Source organism: Aulonocara stuartgranti, assembly GCF_965226115.1.
Source record: "Aulonocara stuartgranti genome assembly, chromosome: 7".
In the NCBI taxonomy this organism is placed as follows: Eukaryota; Metazoa; Chordata; class Actinopteri; order Cichliformes; family Cichlidae; genus Aulonocara; species Aulonocara stuartgranti.
Window position 1 is genome coordinate 494,141 of NC_138945.1, and position 18,903 is coordinate 513,043.

Genomic DNA, 18,903 nt, shown 5'->3' on the forward strand with positions numbered 1-18,903 from the left:
GTCACGTGTGTGTTTTAAGCGTTTTGTAAGGACAGCACGAAAACAGGAAAGAAAGGAAAAAAGCCACCTCTTTCTTATTGGTGGAAAAATGCACCATGTCGACCAATTAAAAAAAAGTCAACATGTGGGATTTGGTTGTTTAGGAAGAGGGAAAAGTTTGGGGAGTGACGGTAACAGGGCGAGCGAGACAGAGAGAGAGAGAGAGTTTAGATGTGGCAGATTTGTGAGGTTTAGTGTGTTGTGTAGTCGTTCTGTTGTGTAGTCGTTTTGTTTAGTGTGTCAGTGAGGGCACTAATGACTGTCAGAGGCACATTTGCAACGTAAACACTGTCACTAAGTAGAAAACCAGCGGAGTGATACACCTGCTGTTGTCGGGCCTGCAGGTTTGTCCCTGTGCTCTTCTGTCTTTTGGTGGACAAACTTGTTTTTACTGGCACACATCATTTGTGGGGCATCTTATTGCCACACCTGATTGTTCTCTCATTTTAGTTTTAGTAAGATTTTTAAATGGTTGTAGAAAATGAAACAAACGGTGTATTGGCTGCATTTTTAGATAAATAGTTGTTTATGTTTATAAAATGTACGTTTTATATTTGCATTTCAAGTTATAAACATTTACCCAACATGTCTGTGTTGGACATAAACAACGTAAACTCAAAGGAGTCACACATCGCCGGTTGTATTTCAGACCTCAGTGGGTTCATCCAACAAATCATGAAAAATGAGGTTTACATGTTTGTTCATGACGGTGCAGATTTCTGACATTTTGTGTAATTTAAGCTGCAACAATGTGACTGTTTTCTAACAAAAACAGTGAAACTTAAGTTAGACTTGTGTTTGTAAATGAAGCGCCCCATGTTGTGTAGCTTTCTGGAGTTTATACTTATTGGGCTACATATTTATTTATCATACAGGCTATACAGTACATAGCATCAAAACTCACGTTTTATGTAACTAAAGTGTGTAATCATGTGGGCTACAGACAATAATTAAGTTATCGACTATATTTATATGAAAAACGTGCATACTTACTGCATTTGAATCATGTAACCACATGTAACCACCTGCATGAGTGTTTGGGGGGAAAAGGCTTTGATTTTGCCACCCCATTTGATTTCTTTGCCACCCTCATGCCACCCTAAGAAAATTTCTCTAGATCCGCCCCTGGGCTGCACATCAGAGCTCGATTAGCAGGGCTGGAGAAGCAGCTCGGCGCTCGGTTCTTTCTGCCTCTGTTTAGCGTGGCGTTAGCTCGGTGTGCAGCACCGAGGGTCCTCCGGTTCGGTTAGCCGCATTCTCTTGGATTAAAGATGGCGAGTGAGTCGGTGAAGCTGTCCAAAAACCTGCTGCGGATGAAGGTGAGTGAAGCTGCGCGTGCTAACGGACACGCGAGAGCAGCTAGCAGCCGATAGCTAGCAGAACGTTAGCTTTGTAATGCGCCGGCGCATAACTCCACTCAGAAATCTGATGATTTAAGGTTTTCTGCTTCACATGAAGTTTTAAATCTCACACAGAAGCTAAATTTTATTACCTGATGTCAAGTGTGACCTGGAGAGTAAATCGGCGTTCAGCAGAGTTAATAACAGGCTGTAAATGTAATTTATTAATAAATAATGTGTGTATGAGTATGAGACACTAAAGATAAGCTCTGACTTTAAAATGATCTGTCACGTGATGCGAATCTGAACCGGTGTGGATGCTCAGGTATTTGTTTTACGTCACTAATAATGGGAACAACGGCTGAAATTCATGCTTTAAAAACTGTATCAGAACCGGATATGACATCCAGGGGGCGGTTACAACCTACAGGGTGCTGGTTTGTTTCCTGGGGAGGCTGAACCAACGTGGAGAAGATGTTTCTGGGGCCTGATGCCTTGACCAATCAGAATGAAACCCTCTCAGCTGATTTTCACCTTTACTTTAAAAATCTGGTCTGCAGATGTGGAAGATTTCACACTGAGAAAAACAGCTGTGGTTCTCTGCAGGGAGACCTCAGCCAATCACAGCTGAGTGCAGTAAATCATTCATGAGCGCAGGTGTGGTTAAAACCTCACAGAAACGTCAGCTGAAGGTGACGTGTGTGTGTCCACAGTTCATGCAGAGACGTCTGGATGCAGAGACGAAGAAGCAGCTGGAGGAGGACGAGCGGAGGATCATCAGTGATGAGCACTGGTACCTGGACCTACCCGAGCTCAAGGCTAAAGAGTACGTATGAGCGTCATTCAGGCTCCGCCCACTTTAGTTCAAGCAAAATGTATAATTCAATTAAATTTTATTTATATAGCGCCAAATTACAACAACAGTCGCCTCAAGGTGCGTTATATTGTACAGTAGATCCTACAATAATACATACGAGCCTATGTGCAAGCACTTTGGCGACAGTGGGAAGGAAAAACTTCCTTTTAACAGGAAGAAACCTCCAGTAGAACCAGGCTCAGGGAGGGGCGGGGCCATCTGCTGTGATTGGTTGGGGTGAGAGAAGGAAGACAGGATAAAGACATGCTGTGGAAGAGAGACAGAGATTAATAGCAGATATGATTCAGTGCAGAGAGGTCTATTAATACATAGTGAGTGAGAAAGGTGACTGGAAAGGAAAAACTCAATGCATCATGGGAATCCCCGGCAGCCTACGTCTATTGCAGCATAACTAAGGGAGGATTCAGGGTCACCTGGTCCAGCCCTAACTATATGCTTTAGCAAAAAGGAAAGTTTGAAGCCTAATCTTGAAAGTAGAGATAGTGTCTGTCTCCTGAATCCAAACTGGAAGCTGGTTCCACAGAAGAGGGGCCTGAAAACTGAAGGCTCTGCCTCCCATTCTACTTTAAATACTCTAGGAGTATAACAGCCTCGCCGCACCGTCGTTAAAGGACTTTCTTCATGCAGCTGCTTAATGTGCAGTTTTCTGAATGGAGTCTAGTTTGAAGTCTGAACACAGTGAAGTGTGATTTAAGTACTTAGGGGTCAGAGGTCATGTGATCATGGAGGCGGATGATGTTATTCTGGAGGTGTTCTTAATACTGTGGCGTCTCTGCTCCTGCAGGAACCTGATCATCGAGGAGAGGAGTTTCGTTCCCTGCGAGGATCTGAAGTATGGCCGACTCTCCTTCAGAGGCTTCAATCCTGAAGTCGAGGTGTGTGTCATTTCACGCCCACTTCCTGTTTTTATTTTGACCCCTGACCTCGCGGAGTGTCAGATTACCTGACTGCTGTGTTTGGGAGGACACAGAGCTAAGAAACATCAGTTTGTTCTTCGTTTTTTTAACAATAATCAGCCTCGATTTAAACCAGCAGGGACTGTCTGACTGAAGGTTACCATGGAAACGACCAGCTGTTTTATTATGTTTAAATATTGCTGTAAGATCTCAGCTGTACAACTGCAGCAGAAGCATCCCAGTACGACCCTGCCTCTGTCACCTGGAGGCTTCAGGTGTGTCCTACCCCCTGACTCCTCACCCTGGGTCCTTTGTCCTACCCCCTGACTCCTGACCCCAGGACGACGAGTCTCTCTGAGTGTTTGCTCTGCAGCATTTAAACTGGAACCGTCCTGTGTGTCCCTGCAGAAGCTGATGGCTCTGATGAACCCCAGAGAGGAAGAGGAGGAGGAAGAGGAGGACCTGAGCCGGATGCAAACAGACGTCACAGATGAAGAAATGGCTCTGAGGTACGAACTGTTTCCCTCTGATGCTGAAGCGCTGCGTGTTCCTACTGTAGCTCATTACAGACACACACACACACACACACACAGTGCGTGAGGCGAGGCTCTCATCTGCTGTTTTTCTCGGCAGGTACGAGAGTTTAGTTGGAAGCATGAAGAAGAAGTTTGCAACGAAGCGAGAGCGAGTGGCGCAGGAGGCGGACGAGGAGAACCACGAGGCGGCGAAGAGAGCATTCGTGAAGCCTCAGGACTGAAGACGCTCGCGCTCCAGATGTTTTTAGACGTGAGGCTGGCGTGGAGCAGCAGCTGTGTGGATGTTATACATCCTGCTTTTATTCCACGAGGAGGACACGAGCAGCCTCAGAGCTCCTGAGAGCTGCATGTTTATTCCCTGTTTGTTTTTTAACTCTGTATGTGACTCACCTGAGGGGTGTTTAAAGCCACGCCTCCTCCACTTGTTTGCTCGTCATGAGGAGGTGAAGGTTAGTTCAGACCTCTGAAGAAGTAAAACACAGACTGTAAATAAAAGATGGAGGATGTGTTTATTTCAGAGTGTCTCGTTTAAGCTCGAGTGTTGAAGCTCCGCCGCCTGACAGTTGGTGTGTTTAAAAACGGGTCGAACATGGCGGCGGTCAATGAACGTACAACGGTCTGGGCCGGGTTGCCAGCAGAGCGTGACATACGGCATTCGCCACGGGAGACGGATCCTCGGCTGACTGCCGTGACATCCGGGCCAGAACACCGCGTAGATGTCTCCTCCGCCCGAGCCATGGAGGAGAAGGTGGCAAGAAGCTCGTCTCCGCGGCGAGTGGCGGCCCCCTCGTTCCCAAAGGTGACTGAGAGGAAACCAGTTAGAGATGACGGCTTAGAAACGTAAAGTGTTAACAAATATAAACGTAAATATATGGAAATAATTAGAAAACTTCAAACTGAAAATAATTTCAGAGTCACACATGAAGTTTGGATAAATTAAAATTTCAAAATAAAAGTAAAATTGTACCTTTGAGTTATTGATGTTTTAACTTTCAGTTATTTATTTCAGAATAAATTCAACCCTGATCAAAAAGCTCAGGATAATGTGTAATTCAGATATTTCCACTTAAACGAACATCTTTAATAAGAATACGAGCCTGTTTGTAATCGGATGGCAGCAACACGACAGCTCCATGTTCCCACTGTGCAGCCTGTCCTCTTAACTACAGTCTGTTCGAGGTGGTGTCCTGCAGGTCTTAGACATGTCCCTGATCCAGCACAGCTGATTTAAACGGCCTCATCAGCATGTGTTGAAGTTCTGCAGAGGCCTGGTAATTAGAGCAGGGCGATATGACCAAAAATATCACGATATACATTTGAAAATTTGCAATAACGATATAACTGATGATATAATTGACAAAATACTTTACTCCACTTTATTAGTGCAAAAAAACCCTTGAGGGTAAACTGAGTGCCAGTTGGAGCGCAGCCATCAGAAATCTGATCGCTTCCTGCTCGTCCAGTCTGAGCGGGCTGGCGCTCACTGAAGCACAAACGATGCATTTGTGCACGGAGGTCGGAGCAGGCATGCGGCTGTTTTTAATCAATGTTTGCTCCACACAAACGTTAAACTCCTAGCAGGCTTTAAAGAGTTCATTCAATATTAGGGCTTTAAAATAAGAGCACCTTTGCTTGATCCAGATCAAAATCATCCTACTTTATCTTAAACGTCTTAATAACTGTTCAACTTCAGGAAGTCAAGACTCAGCACCCTTCATCGCTTCCACACCTGCAGTTCCCCTGATGTCCACTAGAGGCTCTGCAGTGAGTCATGTTAAAATAAACATGCTCGCCGGCTGACGCAGGAACTGAACGCCTGTACACGCTGTGTCATAACTCACCTGTTTGAACTGGGATCAGGTGCTTTTGTTCCACCAGAAAAGGTTTAAAACGGTCGTTTGGCTGTGAGTCACCACGCTCTGTCACAGAAGAGTTTAAATTTGCTTTGATGTGAGAATCCATGACTTGCATAGGTACTGCTGACCTCTGATTGGATGATAAGTTCAGAGCAGGTGTGTAAAATCAGCACCAGTGAGCATTACAGGTGTGCGTTACCTGTTGCTCATGTGTCACCAGCACGGCCTTGTTGTGCAGCGCCAACAGCATTTCCCTCGTCCCGCCCCAAACATCAGCGCGAGGCTTCAGCTCAGCACCCCCCCCCGTCGTCCAGCGAGGCCAGTCCAACATCACACCTGATCAGTAATCAGTAATTACCTGACTGCTGAAGCCGACTTCTCCTTTAAACAAGCTCACTGATTGGACAGAAGCATTTCCTGTGACCTCACAATGAAACCAAACAGCATTGGCGACAAACAGGCTTTTATTTTGAAAGTCACAGTTGACTGGGCATGGTCACCTACACAAACGTGTACGTTTTCAGGACTCGTCTACACGTGAAGACTCTTAGCACACAGATAACAGACAGGAAGTGCTCACAGCGTACGACAAGACAAACATCATTCAGCCAATGAGGATGGAGGATGAGGTCGGCTAACGCCGGCTCAACGTTCAGGCGAAGTTCTTCTTCAGGAAGTTGATGAGGCCGTTGGTGGACGAGTCGTGGGAGGTCACCTCCGAGTCGTACTTCAGCTCCGGCTCTATCTTCTTGGCGAGCTGCTTCCCGAGCTCCACCCTGCGGCGGAAAGAGGCGGGTCAGCAACACAACTTTACACAGCAACGCTGGTTGGTCAACAACAATTATTTTGTAAGGGAAACGTACGGAAGACCGCTGGTACCAATGAGGCAAGTTTGACTAAATCCGGTTGTTCAGTCTGACGTCACTAGCCGTGTCTGGGCCTAAACTCCGCTGCAGGTCCATATATCAAACGATCACTGTGGCATTACTGAGAGTTGAAAAACTGTCTAAAGTCTTTCATCTTTAATAAAATGATCAGCGTTCTGCTCTACCAGGTGTAACAATTGAGTTTAACATCCAGGAATCCATGAAAACGGAATTTATGACATTTAACGGAGTTAGAAGTTAGCAGGGAGTTAGCTCGCTAGCTTCTATCTAAATACAATATAGCATGTCCTGACTGCGGGGTTTTGGAAACAAATTAAAACGTACAGCTCTGCTATCACTTCCAACATAAATGAAGACAGAAAACTAAACAGCAGTGATGTTTGTAGGGTTACTGAAGTTTGGCTAGCTGGTATATAATGATGTGCTACGTGACCGCTAGCGACACAGCTATGTTAGCATAATATAAACAAGCTAACTTTTTTTCCACTCCATAAAAGTTAACGTGAGTGTTCTCGGTGGTCAGGAACAAATGTAATCGCATGGCAGGATGCTGTAAAAGGACCAAACTTCAGCCAGGAGAACAACTGAGATAATCCATCCACAATACGAGGTTAGTCATTCATATACTGCTGCATGGGCTGGGCTGTAGTTACATCCTAAGGTTTTAAAAACTGAGCTTAAATAAATGATTAGCGGTAATAAAAGCCGAGGGAGGTCAACAGTGATCACTGACTGTTTTAGGAGCTTTTTGAGATTAAATAGAAGAAAATACAAAACATTAAACATGTTAACAACACAAAAGCCATATTAAACGCAGACTTTAGGCCCAGAAGTAGGATTCGTCACGTCATCACTGAACAACTGGATATATAATAATAAAAGGCGCCTTTAAAGACCCTCAAGGTTACCTGACATAAGCACAAAATGAAAACATGTAAAACTAGACTAAGACGGAGTCACGATGAAGAGTAAGCAGTTCTGAATACATGTTTTAAGACGTGATAAAATAAATACAGTGAAAATTCATTGTTTTAATTTAAATACAAAAAACCCAACAACTTTAACCCTTTAAGACCTACCATAGAACCAAGTCCGCCAGAGCTTATATTATATTTTTACATGCTGTGGAGCCATCTTTGGGAGCATTTCAAGTTGCTATACATCAATACAACAATTATAGCCCAGATTTTAATAATATGTCTGCATTAAGTGCATAGTAATTACATAAATTGCAAAAAAAGTGCAATAAACTACAAAAAAATTGAAAATCGTTTTTGCTTTTTTAACATATATTTCTAGTTAGAGAAATTTAAGAGGTTTATCCCTCAAAACTGTAAATACAAAAAAGTTGCACAAACTAGTTTCCCACCACAGGAAATTTATTTTGAGTGTCTTCATAGTTTTATTTTTGAAATACACCAATTTTTATATACTGCAGGAAAAACGGAAATAAATATTATACAACAAATTTGCAAAAAAGCAGCATGTGCATCAAAATAAACTATTTCCAGCAGTGCAATATGAGTCCTAAGCATCCCAGAAACGACACAGAAAGTCATAAAGTCAAACATAACTTTTAAAAACACCAGTATAGGCTCATGAGGCCCTGATGGTAAAAAAAAACAAAAAAAAAACAAAACTACATTTCCGCGAAAATGACGTCACTTCCGGTTTCGGGCAGGACATGGCGGACATGCAAAAGTTCGCGCTGATGGACGTAGGAAGTGTTATGAACAGCTGATCGGATCGGCAAAGCGTGTTTCTGGAATATTATGTTTTTGTTGCTGCAAGCGCTTTTTATGCAGTTTTTGCAAAGCTGTATGTGGAAGGAAACTGTGACCGAGGACAAGCTGATGGCATCAGATGTAAGTACAACTCCTCCGGTTTCATATGCAAAAAAAAAATAAAAAATATTGTGCTAGCTTACGTGGTTGCAGTGCTGCCGGGATTTTTTATTTTATTTATTTATTTAACCAGGAATGTCCCGTTGAGATCAAAGACCTCTTTTTCAAGGGAGTCCTGGCCAAGAGGCAGCACATTTCAAGACAAATACATACGAACAAACAAAGTTAAAATTACACAAAACAATTACACATTATTGAGGCAGCCTGTAGGCCTTTGAGTTTAGTTTTAAAAACATTTAAAGACAACAATTCAGTCAGTTTCCAGTCTTTCTGTAACATGTTCCATGAAAAAGGCGCAGAGTGGACAAAGGCTTTCTTACCCAGCTCTGTGCGGACAAGGGGAACAGACAACAGCAGCTGATCATTTGAGCGCAAGGAGTAAGAACCACTATTTGTCCTTGTGACCAAAGTACAAATATAAGGAGGCAGCAATCCAAGCATAGCTTTGTAAATAAAAGTGTACCAATGCCCCTGTCTTCTAATAATTTAAAAATAGTTACGCAAAACAGAGCGTGCCCGCTCCGACCGGCTCTAAAGGGTTAAGTTATTTAAAAAAGGGAACGTATGGAGGTCTATTAGTGGCAGCAAAGTGACCGTTCAAGATCGTTAAAAATTTTAAAAAAAATGAATATGTTTAATTGTAAAATAAAACCCAAACGTGGAAGCTTAATCTACCTTAAACCCGAGTTTAGCCCCGCCCAGGTGTGACTCACCCCCACTGGTCGTAGCTGTTGATGTCCCACATGACGCCCTGGACGAAAATCTTGTGCTCGTACATGGCTGAAAGAACAACACAGCTGTGTCAGACTCCTCCTCTTTAAATGGACACACCTGAGACGTTATTGGTGCAACTGAAGTTTACAGTAACCGGAGATCACCTGCAGTGACTCCGCCCACAGCAGCACGTTTGATTAAAAAGCCAGTACTCACCGACCAGAGCTCCCAGTATGAACGGGGTGAGCTTCTTGAAAACGATCGAGTTGCTCGGCTTGTTCCCCAGAAACACCTGCAGAGAAAAACATCATTTAAACGCTGGAACGTCGACACGCTGTACAGTCACCTGACTGTTTCTACTCTGATGGTCACACACAGGTGTGTCCAGGTGTGCGCTCTTACCTTGTGCGGCAGCAGCTTCTCCAGAGCATCTCCCGACATGCCGGCGGCCTCCAGCTCTTTCCGGGCCTCGTCCGGAGTCTTTCCCTTCATCAGCGCTTCGGTCTGAGCCAGGAAGTTTGCCACCAGGATCTGCATGAAGCACACAACACCCGTGAGGCGTTACATCATCCAGGTGTGCTCTCGGTTCCTCCAGCTAATCAGTTCAGCCTGGCTAAGGTAACGTTAAATGTCCAGACCTTGTGGTGGAGGTTGTTTCTGATTGGATGCTGAGACTGAGCAGGAATGAGGAAGTCAGCAGGAATCATACGAGTGCCTGAGGAAGGACAAGCAGTCTGTTAACTCTGGGTATTGATCACAGGCTGTTCAGACGCACGAGGCGGCGAGCTCCAATCAGACCAGACCAAAGAAGAAAACTCTGTCTGGCCTCAGTGATCCAGAATAATCCGGCTCCCTCTGCTGTGGGGGGGGGGGGGGGGGGAAGCATTCGACGCCACCAATCATCTGTGGAAGGAGCCCTGTGGTATCCAATCACAGCATCTCGAATGTTCTCAGATCAATAAGCAGCAGATCAAAGACACTCAGGTGTGCCCCTCTCACGTCTCTTATTAAATAAAAGACATCTGATTATGTTTACAAAAGGACCTGTACAGGTGTTTCCACAGGGGGAGGAGCTTCAGCTTCAGGCTCGGGCGCTCCAGGTACGCGGCACGTCGTCTGTGACCATTTTAACTCACCTGTGCTTGGATCATGAAGGTTTGTGTGACCTACGCTGGGGCTGCAGGTGTGATAAGCTGCCCTGATGTTCACTAACGAGCGGTCACTGTTACATAATTAAAGGGTGGAGCTTCACCTTGGTGGATGAGCTGGTAGAAGGCGTGCTGCCCATTGGTCCCCGGCTCGCCCCACACGATTGGTCCAGTGTGGTAGTTGACGCGGGCGCCATCTTTGGTGATGTACTTCCCATTGGACTCCATGTCGCCCTGAAGACCAAACAGACGGGTCATCAGCGCCGACATTCATCACGAACACGAAACTCCACCCCCACACCGCAGTCTGATGTAATGTAAGGTTTCTGTGGTCTCCTGCGCGTTACGTGACGCAGGCGTCACACCTGCAGACCCGCCTCCCTGCGTCACTGACCTGCTGGAAGTAGGCGGCGAAGCGGTGCATGTACTGGTCGTAGGGCAGCATGGCGTGGGTCTCTGCCTGGAAGAAGTTGATGTACCAGACGCCAAGCATGGCGAGTAGCACGGGGGCGTTTTGCTCCAGGGGGGCACTGCGGAAATGGTTGTCCTGGGAGGAGGGGGGAGGAGAGTTTAGGTTCATGCTCCTGCTGTCAGGCTGCACACGCTCTGCTGACTGCAGGTGAGATGTTCACCTGCAGTCAGCAGAGCGTGTGCAAGTATTGTGCACAGAGCGCGTGCAGAAACAAAGGGCGCCATTCTCTCGCCTTTCACATTCGAGCCCGAGTTGTGAAAGTGTCCTGTTCAGTAACTTGACGGGAAGCGTGGAAACATTTCAGAGTGACGCAACGATCAAATAACACGTGTTGAAATCCATTTTTGTCCCGCGGACGAACGTGAAGTAACTCGCTCGCAAGAAAGCAGAAGAGACGGCGGCGTACCATCCAGTGAGCTCCGGAGAGAAGCTGCTCGAAGTTCTCAAAGCCTGAAACACAAAACAAACCAGAGTTTATCAATCAGGCTCTCAGAAGGAGGGACAACAACTCAGTCGTGCACATATCAACAGGCTGAAGCTCAGCTCGCTGCAGAGCAGCTTTGCTTGATTCTCAGTCCAGAATAATCCTTCTTTCCTCTGACAGGACGACGCCATCACTGACTGATAACTTTGCCCCGGCGACAGCAGAGTCACAGACGTACCCACGTGCAGAGCGATGGACAGACCGATGGCCGACCACAGCGAGTAGCGACCTCCGACCCACTGAGGACAAGCAAACATGACATCACACAGTCACTCCACCAATCAGAGCACAGGCAGGGCAGCAGATCGTCAAAATAAAAGCAGTGACAGGAAGCAGCGAGCTCGCACTGAGCCGCTTTCTGTCAGTTTGTTTTCAGCAGAAGGATAGCAGCGTTAACCGAGGTCACGACAGGAGCAACCTCACGAGAAACACGAAGGAACTCCGACTACGGTAAAAATGACGAGCTCCTTAAATCTGAAGAAAAGCGATGAATTTAACTGTGAAGGAGCCAGAATCAACACAAACGAATATTATTAAATAAATAACGAGGGTCGACTCAAAAACCTGTTACCCAGGTTACACGTCACCAGCCCGCCGCTGAAAACCATCCGAGTCACATGCATTCATAGTGACATCATCCTCCTCATCATCGTAACAGGCGCACTTACGTCCCAGAACTCGAACATGTTCGCCGTGTCGATGCCGAAGTCCTTCACCTTAGCCTGAAGGAGGCGGAGACAGAGAGGCTGCAGATGATCTGATTAGAGCAGCGTGTGTGTGTCTGCCTGTGTGTGTGTGTCTGTCTGCGTGTGTGTGTGTGTCTGTCTGCGTGTGTGTGTGTGTCTGCGTGTGTGTGTCTGCGTGTGTGACTGTCTGCGTGTGTGTGTGTGTCTGCGTGTGTGTGTGTGTGTCTGCGTGTGTGACTCACTGAGTTGGTGGACAGAGCCACAAAGTGTTTGGCCACAGCAGATTTCTGTGGAGGATGAGAGGAGAGAAGCTCGTGAGCGTGATGGAGAGATCACCACCCGACCCCCTGACCCCTGACCCCGTCTGCCTCCATTTTAAAGCGACTGTGTGTTTTAGAGCAGCTGCGTCAGGCTCGGGTCTACTCACGTCGGCGGCGGTCTGCAAGAACCAGTCTTTGGCGGACTCGGCGTTGGTGATGGTCTCCTGGGTGGTGAAGGTCTGAGGAGGTCAGAGTGAGGAACGGAGAGTTAGCAAACAGTAACTCAAACCAATAGTCTCTCGAAACTGAAAGCAACCGACTGAGCACGCTCAGACCCAGGAGTTAGGCGTGTGTGACCTTGGAGGCAATGATGAACAGGGTGGTCTCAGGGTTCAGCTTGGCGAGCGTCTTGGCCAGGTGAGTCCCGTCGATGTTGGAAACGAACCAAACGTCCGGTCCTCCCGCCGAGTACGGCTTCAGAGCCTCCGTCACCATCAGAGGGCCCTGAACGCACCACAACACAGTGAGTCACATGACTGCTGACGCGCGTGCGAGAGCTCAGCGGTCACTCACCAGGTCGGAGCCTCCGATGCCGATGTTCACCACGTCAGTGATGCTCTTCCCGCTGAAGCCTTTCCAGTCACCACTGCGAACTTTCTGTAAACGCACGACACAAAGGTCACGACCTCCAGGCGTCACACGCATTGACACACGCTCACAGACACACACTCACCTGGCAGAACGCCTTCATCTTGTCGAGCACCCTGTTGACCTCGGACATCACGTCTTCGCCGTCGACGAGGATCGGCGTGTTGGAGCGGTTCCTCAGAGCGACGTGGAGCACGGCCCGGCCCTGTGAGCGCATGCGGTAACAACAACGGGGTTAGCAGCGACCCCCTCACACAAACGCACGCGCTGATGTCGGAGTCACCTCCGAGTCTGAGGGCCACCTCACACTGGGATATATCACCATGGCAACAGATGCTGTGACCCTACCCTGCTCCCAGGTTAGAGATCAGCAGGTGTGACATCACCATACTGATCAATCAGATCTGTGGAATCCCCCGATCAGGTCAGGATCCATCAGCACGTTCAAACAGGCTGAACTTTATTGATACAGGAGCCATTTACAGTGTTTGGTAAAATTATAACAGCTTCCTGTGATCGATGACGTCACCACACAGCCTGATTTAAGTGATACAAACGTGTTTGCGTAAATATTTAAGATTTGTGATCCATCGTGTTGATCAGGAGCTGCTCAATCAGCCGCTGCTGAGCAATACATTGACCTTCAGTGTGTGTGTGTGTGTCAGCAGCTCTGAGTCTGCGCGGTGTCAGGTGGAGGATGAAGAGCGTCTCTGAAACCAACAAAATAAAGCCATCGTGGTGCGTTTGAGTGTCAGTTGGAATTTAGATGCGTACAGGTCGAGCCTGCGCAGGTGTACTTTAACGCGAGTGCACACACACACCTGAATCATTTATTCGCTCTACAAACCTTTGCTCGATCGACCTGATAAACACCTTCGTGGGATTAATGATGGATAAGTGAAGCTAGAGGAAAGCGGTCACGTGACCTTCGTTCCCCTTTTAGTTTCTACGTGGACGTGTGAGGAGACGTTACCTCAGTGAAGTTGATCTTCTCTCCGGAAAACATCCTCTTCCGCGCCTCCTCCAGCCCCCGAGACTTGGCCTGCACACAGGAAACACACGGGCAGCAATCAGGTGACTTCAGGAAGCTCATTTCACCACCAGGAAGCGGTGACATGTCGACACGGCGCCCGCCACTGGTGCCATGGCGCAACGCTTCTCTTTCCAAATAAAGTGTGGAAACCTTCCTGTTTCACTGGAGCTCTGAGCAGATAAGGCACGCCTCCTCCGCTCACCTTTAGCTGAACCTGCTGCTACAGGTGAGCTCCAGCTGCCTTTCAAAATCAAAGACCGAGTGTGTTCTCACCAGGGCCAGGAGCATGGCCAAGACGTCCTGGTTGATCAGGTTCTTGGAATAATCGATCAGGATGTCGCCATCATCCGTCTGCAGGGTGGTGCTGTGAGCAGAGCCAAAAACCTTTATTTACACCCAGTTTCACAGACACGCACAGAGCAGCCAAACACAGGACCTGAACAACAACAGAGCAACCGCCTGAGGGTGATGACCGCAGCATCACCCTCAGCTGACCGTGTGAGGGTCCAGGAAACGCCTCACACCGCCTCCTGTGATGGTTCTGCTCAGACTCCCTCAGCACGTGGGCCTCTTTCACGCGATGACTCAGTCTGTCTGCGGATGCGTCACAGCGCACGTACCCGCGGGCAGAACCGGTGCCCGGTTGTCCCACCCCCGGCTCCTGTGCTTCATTACCGCCCGCATCCCGCCCTGACATCGGGCGAGCCCCCCCGCCGGGCTTCCATTATCGTCTGTCCGATAATGGAAGCAGAACACCTGAAACTTCCTTCAGGTTTTCTGCTTCCATTAACGGACAGACGCGCCACAGGCAACCTGTCGCTCCCGTGACAGCAGAAACGGCCCTAACCAATCTGGCGCCCTAGGCAAGATTTTAGGTGGCGCCCCCCTACATCAGCAGTGTAGTGTAATGTTGTAACAAATAATATTTCTATTAAATAAGCTTTACTTTGCATTTTAATTAACGTGGGATTATTTTTTGTATTTAGAAATAATAGTACCAACTTTTTTTTTTTCTTTCAACATTTGTGGCACTGGCGGGGACGGCGCCCTTAGCATTTGCCTATACGGCCTATGCCACGGGCCGGCCCTGCGTGACAGTCTGCAACGTAAACGTCAGTATGAGGTCAACCCCACACCTGAGACCCACCTGCGAGGGCCTGGTGGTGTGTTGGTGAACGCTTAGTAAGCACGTGCGCAGGTTCGGCACAAACAGGAAATCTCTGCAGACTGTCCGATAATGGAAGCAGTCGTTTTAGCAAGCAGCTAACAGTAACCCATATCGGTAGAGGAGGGAGCCACCGGGTGTCGGGCCTCTGGTCTGCAGGTTTCGGGCTCAGTACCCGGGCGGGGGGCGATGATGACGAAGGGAGTACGGGGTGGGGGGGCTTACAGCGGAAACGCGCGGAGCGGATCGGTGACCTTGTCGGTCACCTGCGGTCACAGTCCGAGAAGGAGAATCGATAACCGGGCGGAGCGCTGAGGACCTCCAACCACGGGGATACGTCCTCCGGCTGTCCTCACCTGAACCGGCCGAAACGCTCCGGGTCGGACTCGAACAGGGCCCTCATGTTGAGGCTCGCGCCGTTTGCCTCGTGCCACTGCTTCAGCTTCTGGAAGTTTGCGTCGGCGGTCAGAGCCATGATGGCGGCTGCTCGGTGCTCGATGTGGACAAATTGAAGACGCTCCCCGGTGAGACTCGACCCTCCGCAGCCGGTACTGGACTGAATGTGGTGGGGAGTCAGGGAGGAGCACCGCGAGGAAAGAGCCGCTCCCAACCAATCACAGCATAGAACCCACCACCCGAGCTCCGCCCACAGACCCGACCCGTCACGTCCTCAAAGGCAGCGGGACTGAAGTATGGAAGCCGATTAGTGACGATGTTGCGTCGATATTGCGACAAGGCAGATCTACGGGGCTGGCATGTGCCACCCTAAAATGCTCTCTTGCCACCCCTAGTGCCATCCTAGCTTTGCATATGACACTGTTGTTTATTAAAATAAGCTTTGTATCTTGTTCTATTTAATCTGAAACACCCCTAAAATAGTCAGTGATCACTGTCGGTCTCTCTCCGTTTTCATCATCACTGTTTATTTTAAAGCTCAGTGTTTAAACCCTTACCATGTAGCTGCAGCCCAGCCCATGCAGCAGTATATGAATGACTAACCTCGTATTGTGGATGGATTATCTCAGTTGTTCTCCTGGCTGAAGTTTGGTCTGTTTACAGCATCCTGCCATGCGACTGCATTTGTCTCTAACCATCAGGAACCCTCACGTTAACTTTTATCGAGAGGAAAAAAAGTTAGCGTTCATCCTCCAGCTTCACTGTTTATGTTATGCTAACATCTTTTATTTATTGTAGCCACTGAATTACTTGCTATTACTGTCATAAATTCAAACATCAAAGGATTAGACATAAATAACCACAAATTAATAATAAGTCAGCTTGCCGATGATACAACAATCTTTCTAAAAAATAAAGAACAAATTCCATTGGCCTTAGATACAATAAAGATCTTTTCTGATGCTTCTGGACTACGGCTGAACCTGGACAAATGTGAACTCATGAGTATCCACAATTGTTCTCACTCTTCTTTGTACAATATACCTGTCAAAAATGAAATCAAATATCTTGGAATCTGGATAACTAAATGCATGGCTGATAGTGAAGAAAAGAATATTCAGAATACAACTGACAAATGCAAAAAAACTCTGAACCATTGGCTACAGAGAGATTTAACGTTGTTCGGCAGGATAATGTTGACCAAGGTTGAATCTTTGTCCAGATGAATCTGTCCAGCTTGTTCCCTAGCCATCCCACCAAGAATTATAAAAGACATCAATAAGGTGAATTTTAATTTCATATGGAAAAATAAACATCATTATGTTAGTAACAGGGACGTGATAAAAGACTATGAAGAGGTGGGTTTAAAAGCAATCGATTTTGAAATAATGAATGGCATTTTAAAGATTAATTGGCTCCGATCTTTCTTGAAAAATGATAATGAGATCTGGTGCTTGATACCATCTCTTATTTTCAACAAAGTTGGGGGGATCCAATTCCTTTTAGTGTTTGATTTTGAAATTTCTAAACTACCCATAAAACTTTCCAAATTTCATCAACAAGTTTTGTTAAATTGGAAATTAATGTTTAAACATAACTTTAGTCCCCACAATGTTCCACTGTGGAACAATAGGGTGATATTGAATCGGGGGAAATCTATGTTTGTGGAAGAATGGATGACAAAACAAATTTGGTCTGTGACACATATAATGGATGAAAATGGAGATATACTTGAATTAAACAGGCTTAATGAGAAATATGACATGAGTTGCTCATCCGAGCTCTATAAAAAGGTCTCACAGAATATCCCAACAGTCCTTGTAAATACGATAAAGAACAATTTTTCAAATATACCGACTCCAAATTTACATAAAATTAAACTAGATGGTCTTGACTTGGTTAATGAAAAATGCAATATTCAGTTTTTGAGGAGGTATTTGGTTAACACCTTATATCCAGGTAGGACAAAACATTCACTCAGCTTTAAAGATTATAACAAATCTGAGATCTCGTTGATCAGAACCAAATATTTAACATTTCCAATTCCATCTACCTACCTATGTATAGATAGGTAGGAGGATGTAGACATATATTTATATAAATAAGTTCTTCTTTTCCCTGAGTACTATTGTCACGTTTGTGTGGGAAGAAATGGTAATTTTCTAAGGTCATCACAAAAAATGTCCCATGTCGACCAACAACAAGGAGAAAAATTAAAGGTAAAATACAAACGTAAAATCTAACTGTAGTCAAAAGTGTCCAATTATATTTTGGACTCAGAGGGGTAACCCAACAAATCCTGAAAAATTAGGTTTGAATTTTGGTGACCAGTGTTTTCATCACACTGCAGGTTTCTGACACTTTGTGTGAATTTAAGCAACAAAAAACAAAACCAACTGAAGTTACACCCGTGTTTGTAACTGAAAAACCTGATGTGTAGTTTTGTGGATTTTATACTCACTGGGCTGCATAGTTATGTATTATAGGGGCTACAGTCAAACTGCAGCCTGTCCCGGCTGCCACAGGGTGACAGGTGGGGAAACAAGCGTTCACATTCACGCCTATGGACAGCTTACAATGTCCAGTGAACCCCACCCTCCTACCTGCATGTGTTTGGACTGTGGCGGAGAGCCAGAGTACTCGGAGAGAACACACTCATGTAGAGAACATCCACACAGAGAGACCCCACCCACATGGCGGCGTTAAGCTCGGGAACTTCTTGCTGTGAGGCAACAGGCATGCCACCATGCTACCCTTATTTAATAAAAATCATATAAATATGTTTTAAAGTGTCTCCTTTGGCAGATGTAACAGCTGAACACAGCCGCTGCATTCTGTCTACAACAGAAGTCTAATCTTCTCCCATATCTGTGGACTTTGTAGCTGCTTTGCTTTCACTCTTCTGTCCAGTTCATCCCAAACCAGCTCGATGGGGTTTCAGTCTGGAGACTGTGCTGGACCTCCACGTTTACAACCTTACCGTCTCGTTCTTCGTTCCTGAGGTGGTTCTGCCACGGCTCGGACTTATGTTTGGATCATTATCTTGCTGTAGGATGAAGCCCTCACAGACTAGATGCACACCAGAGGGTCCTGCGGTAGCTGTTTTGGTTCAGGGAGCCCCTCACTCTGTACCAGTCACTGACCCTGCATCCAGCAAACAGCCCCAGACCATCACACTTCCTCCTCCGTGTTTGACAGTTGATGCCACTCACTGTGGAACCGTCCTTTCACCCACTCAACGGCGTACAAAGATCCTGTGTGATGAACTAAAGGACCTGCAGCTTGAAGTCTTCTCACAGCTGAAACTGGACTCACTACGACCACTATGAAGCTGCTTGAAGCTGTTGTCCTGTGAGCCGCCATCACACAGCTGTTCACTCTCAGGAACGTGTCCTCTGATTCGGTCGTGTCTTTGTCTGCAGACCTCTTCCTGTCACAGTTTGTTTCTGAGCCTTTGGATGCTGAAGGAAACCTCAACTTTCTTTGCAGTTTCTCTTTGAGACATTTATAAGTGTTATGATGGTCTGTCCCGGCCATCTACAGCGTACATTGTTTCAATGTC

At 46.6% G+C, this 18,903-nt stretch overlaps 2 protein-coding genes and 1 long non-coding RNA gene across 3 annotated transcripts; 1 reads left to right on the forward strand and 2 right to left on the reverse strand.

The window, feature by feature from the left end:
• The first annotated feature begins 1,152 nt into the window (after positions 1-1,152).
• mphosph6 (M-phase phosphoprotein 6) lies at positions 1,153-4,183 on the forward strand. The gene is made up of 5 exons (XM_082538682.1): positions 1,153-1,358; positions 2,093-2,205; positions 3,041-3,131; positions 3,561-3,661; positions 3,786-4,183. Exons 1-5 carry the CDS (start codon positions 1,311-1,313, stop codon positions 3,907-3,909), a joined length of 477 nt encoding a protein of 158 aa, XP_082394808.1. The 5' UTR covers positions 1,153-1,310; the 3' UTR covers positions 3,910-4,183.
• Positions 4,184-4,290: 107 nt separating this feature from the next.
• LOC309709818 lies at positions 4,291-5,825 on the reverse strand. Its single transcript, XR_014277612.1, has 3 exons — positions 5,530-5,825; positions 4,786-4,956; positions 4,291-4,491 (listed from the first exon to the last, which is right to left on the reverse strand). It is a non-coding gene; the product is annotated as an uncharacterized lncRNA (long non-coding RNA).
• A 165-nt stretch (positions 5,826-5,990) lies between these two features.
• On the reverse strand, positions 5,991-15,569 carry gpia (glucose-6-phosphate isomerase a). The gene is made up of 18 exons (XM_082538671.1): positions 15,302-15,569; positions 14,054-14,144; positions 13,721-13,789; positions 12,833-12,952; positions 12,673-12,756; positions 12,457-12,603; positions 12,267-12,338; positions 12,082-12,126; positions 11,822-11,875; positions 11,332-11,392; positions 11,076-11,119; positions 10,592-10,744; positions 10,302-10,431; positions 9,688-9,764; positions 9,452-9,580; positions 9,266-9,341; positions 9,049-9,115; positions 5,991-6,320 (listed from the first exon to the last, which is right to left on the reverse strand). The coding sequence occupies exons 1-18, from the start codon at positions 15,418-15,420 to the stop codon at positions 6,197-6,199; spliced, it is 1,662 nt and encodes a 553-aa protein (XP_082394797.1). The 5' UTR covers positions 15,421-15,569; the 3' UTR covers positions 5,991-6,196.
• Positions 15,570-18,903: the final 3,334 nt, after the last annotated feature.

Bases quoted from the DNA above. Each gene is read 5' to 3' on its own strand.
- gpia (XM_082538671.1), bottom strand. From the start codon at position 15,420: ATGGCTCTGACCGCCGACGCAAACTTCCAGAAGCTGAAGCAGTGGCAC. The intron at 12,953-13,720 runs GTAACGTCTCCT...ATGCGCTCACAG, and splicing joins AGAAGATCAACTTCACTGAG to GGCCGGGCCGTGCTCCACGT. The intron at 12,757-12,832 runs GTGAGTGTGTGT...GTGCGTTTACAG, and splicing joins AGATGAAGGCGTTCTGCCAG to AAAGTTCGCAGTGGTGACTG.
- mphosph6 (XM_082538682.1), top strand. From the start codon at position 1,311: ATGGCGAGTGAGTCGGTGAAGCTGTCCAAAAACCTGCTGCGGATGAAG. The intron at 1,359-2,092 runs GTGAGTGAAGCT...GTGTGTCCACAG, and splicing joins AAAACCTGCTGCGGATGAAG to TTCATGCAGAGACGTCTGGA. The intron at 2,206-3,040 runs GTACGTATGAGC...CTGCTCCTGCAG, and splicing joins CCCGAGCTCAAGGCTAAAGA to GAACCTGATCATCGAGGAGA.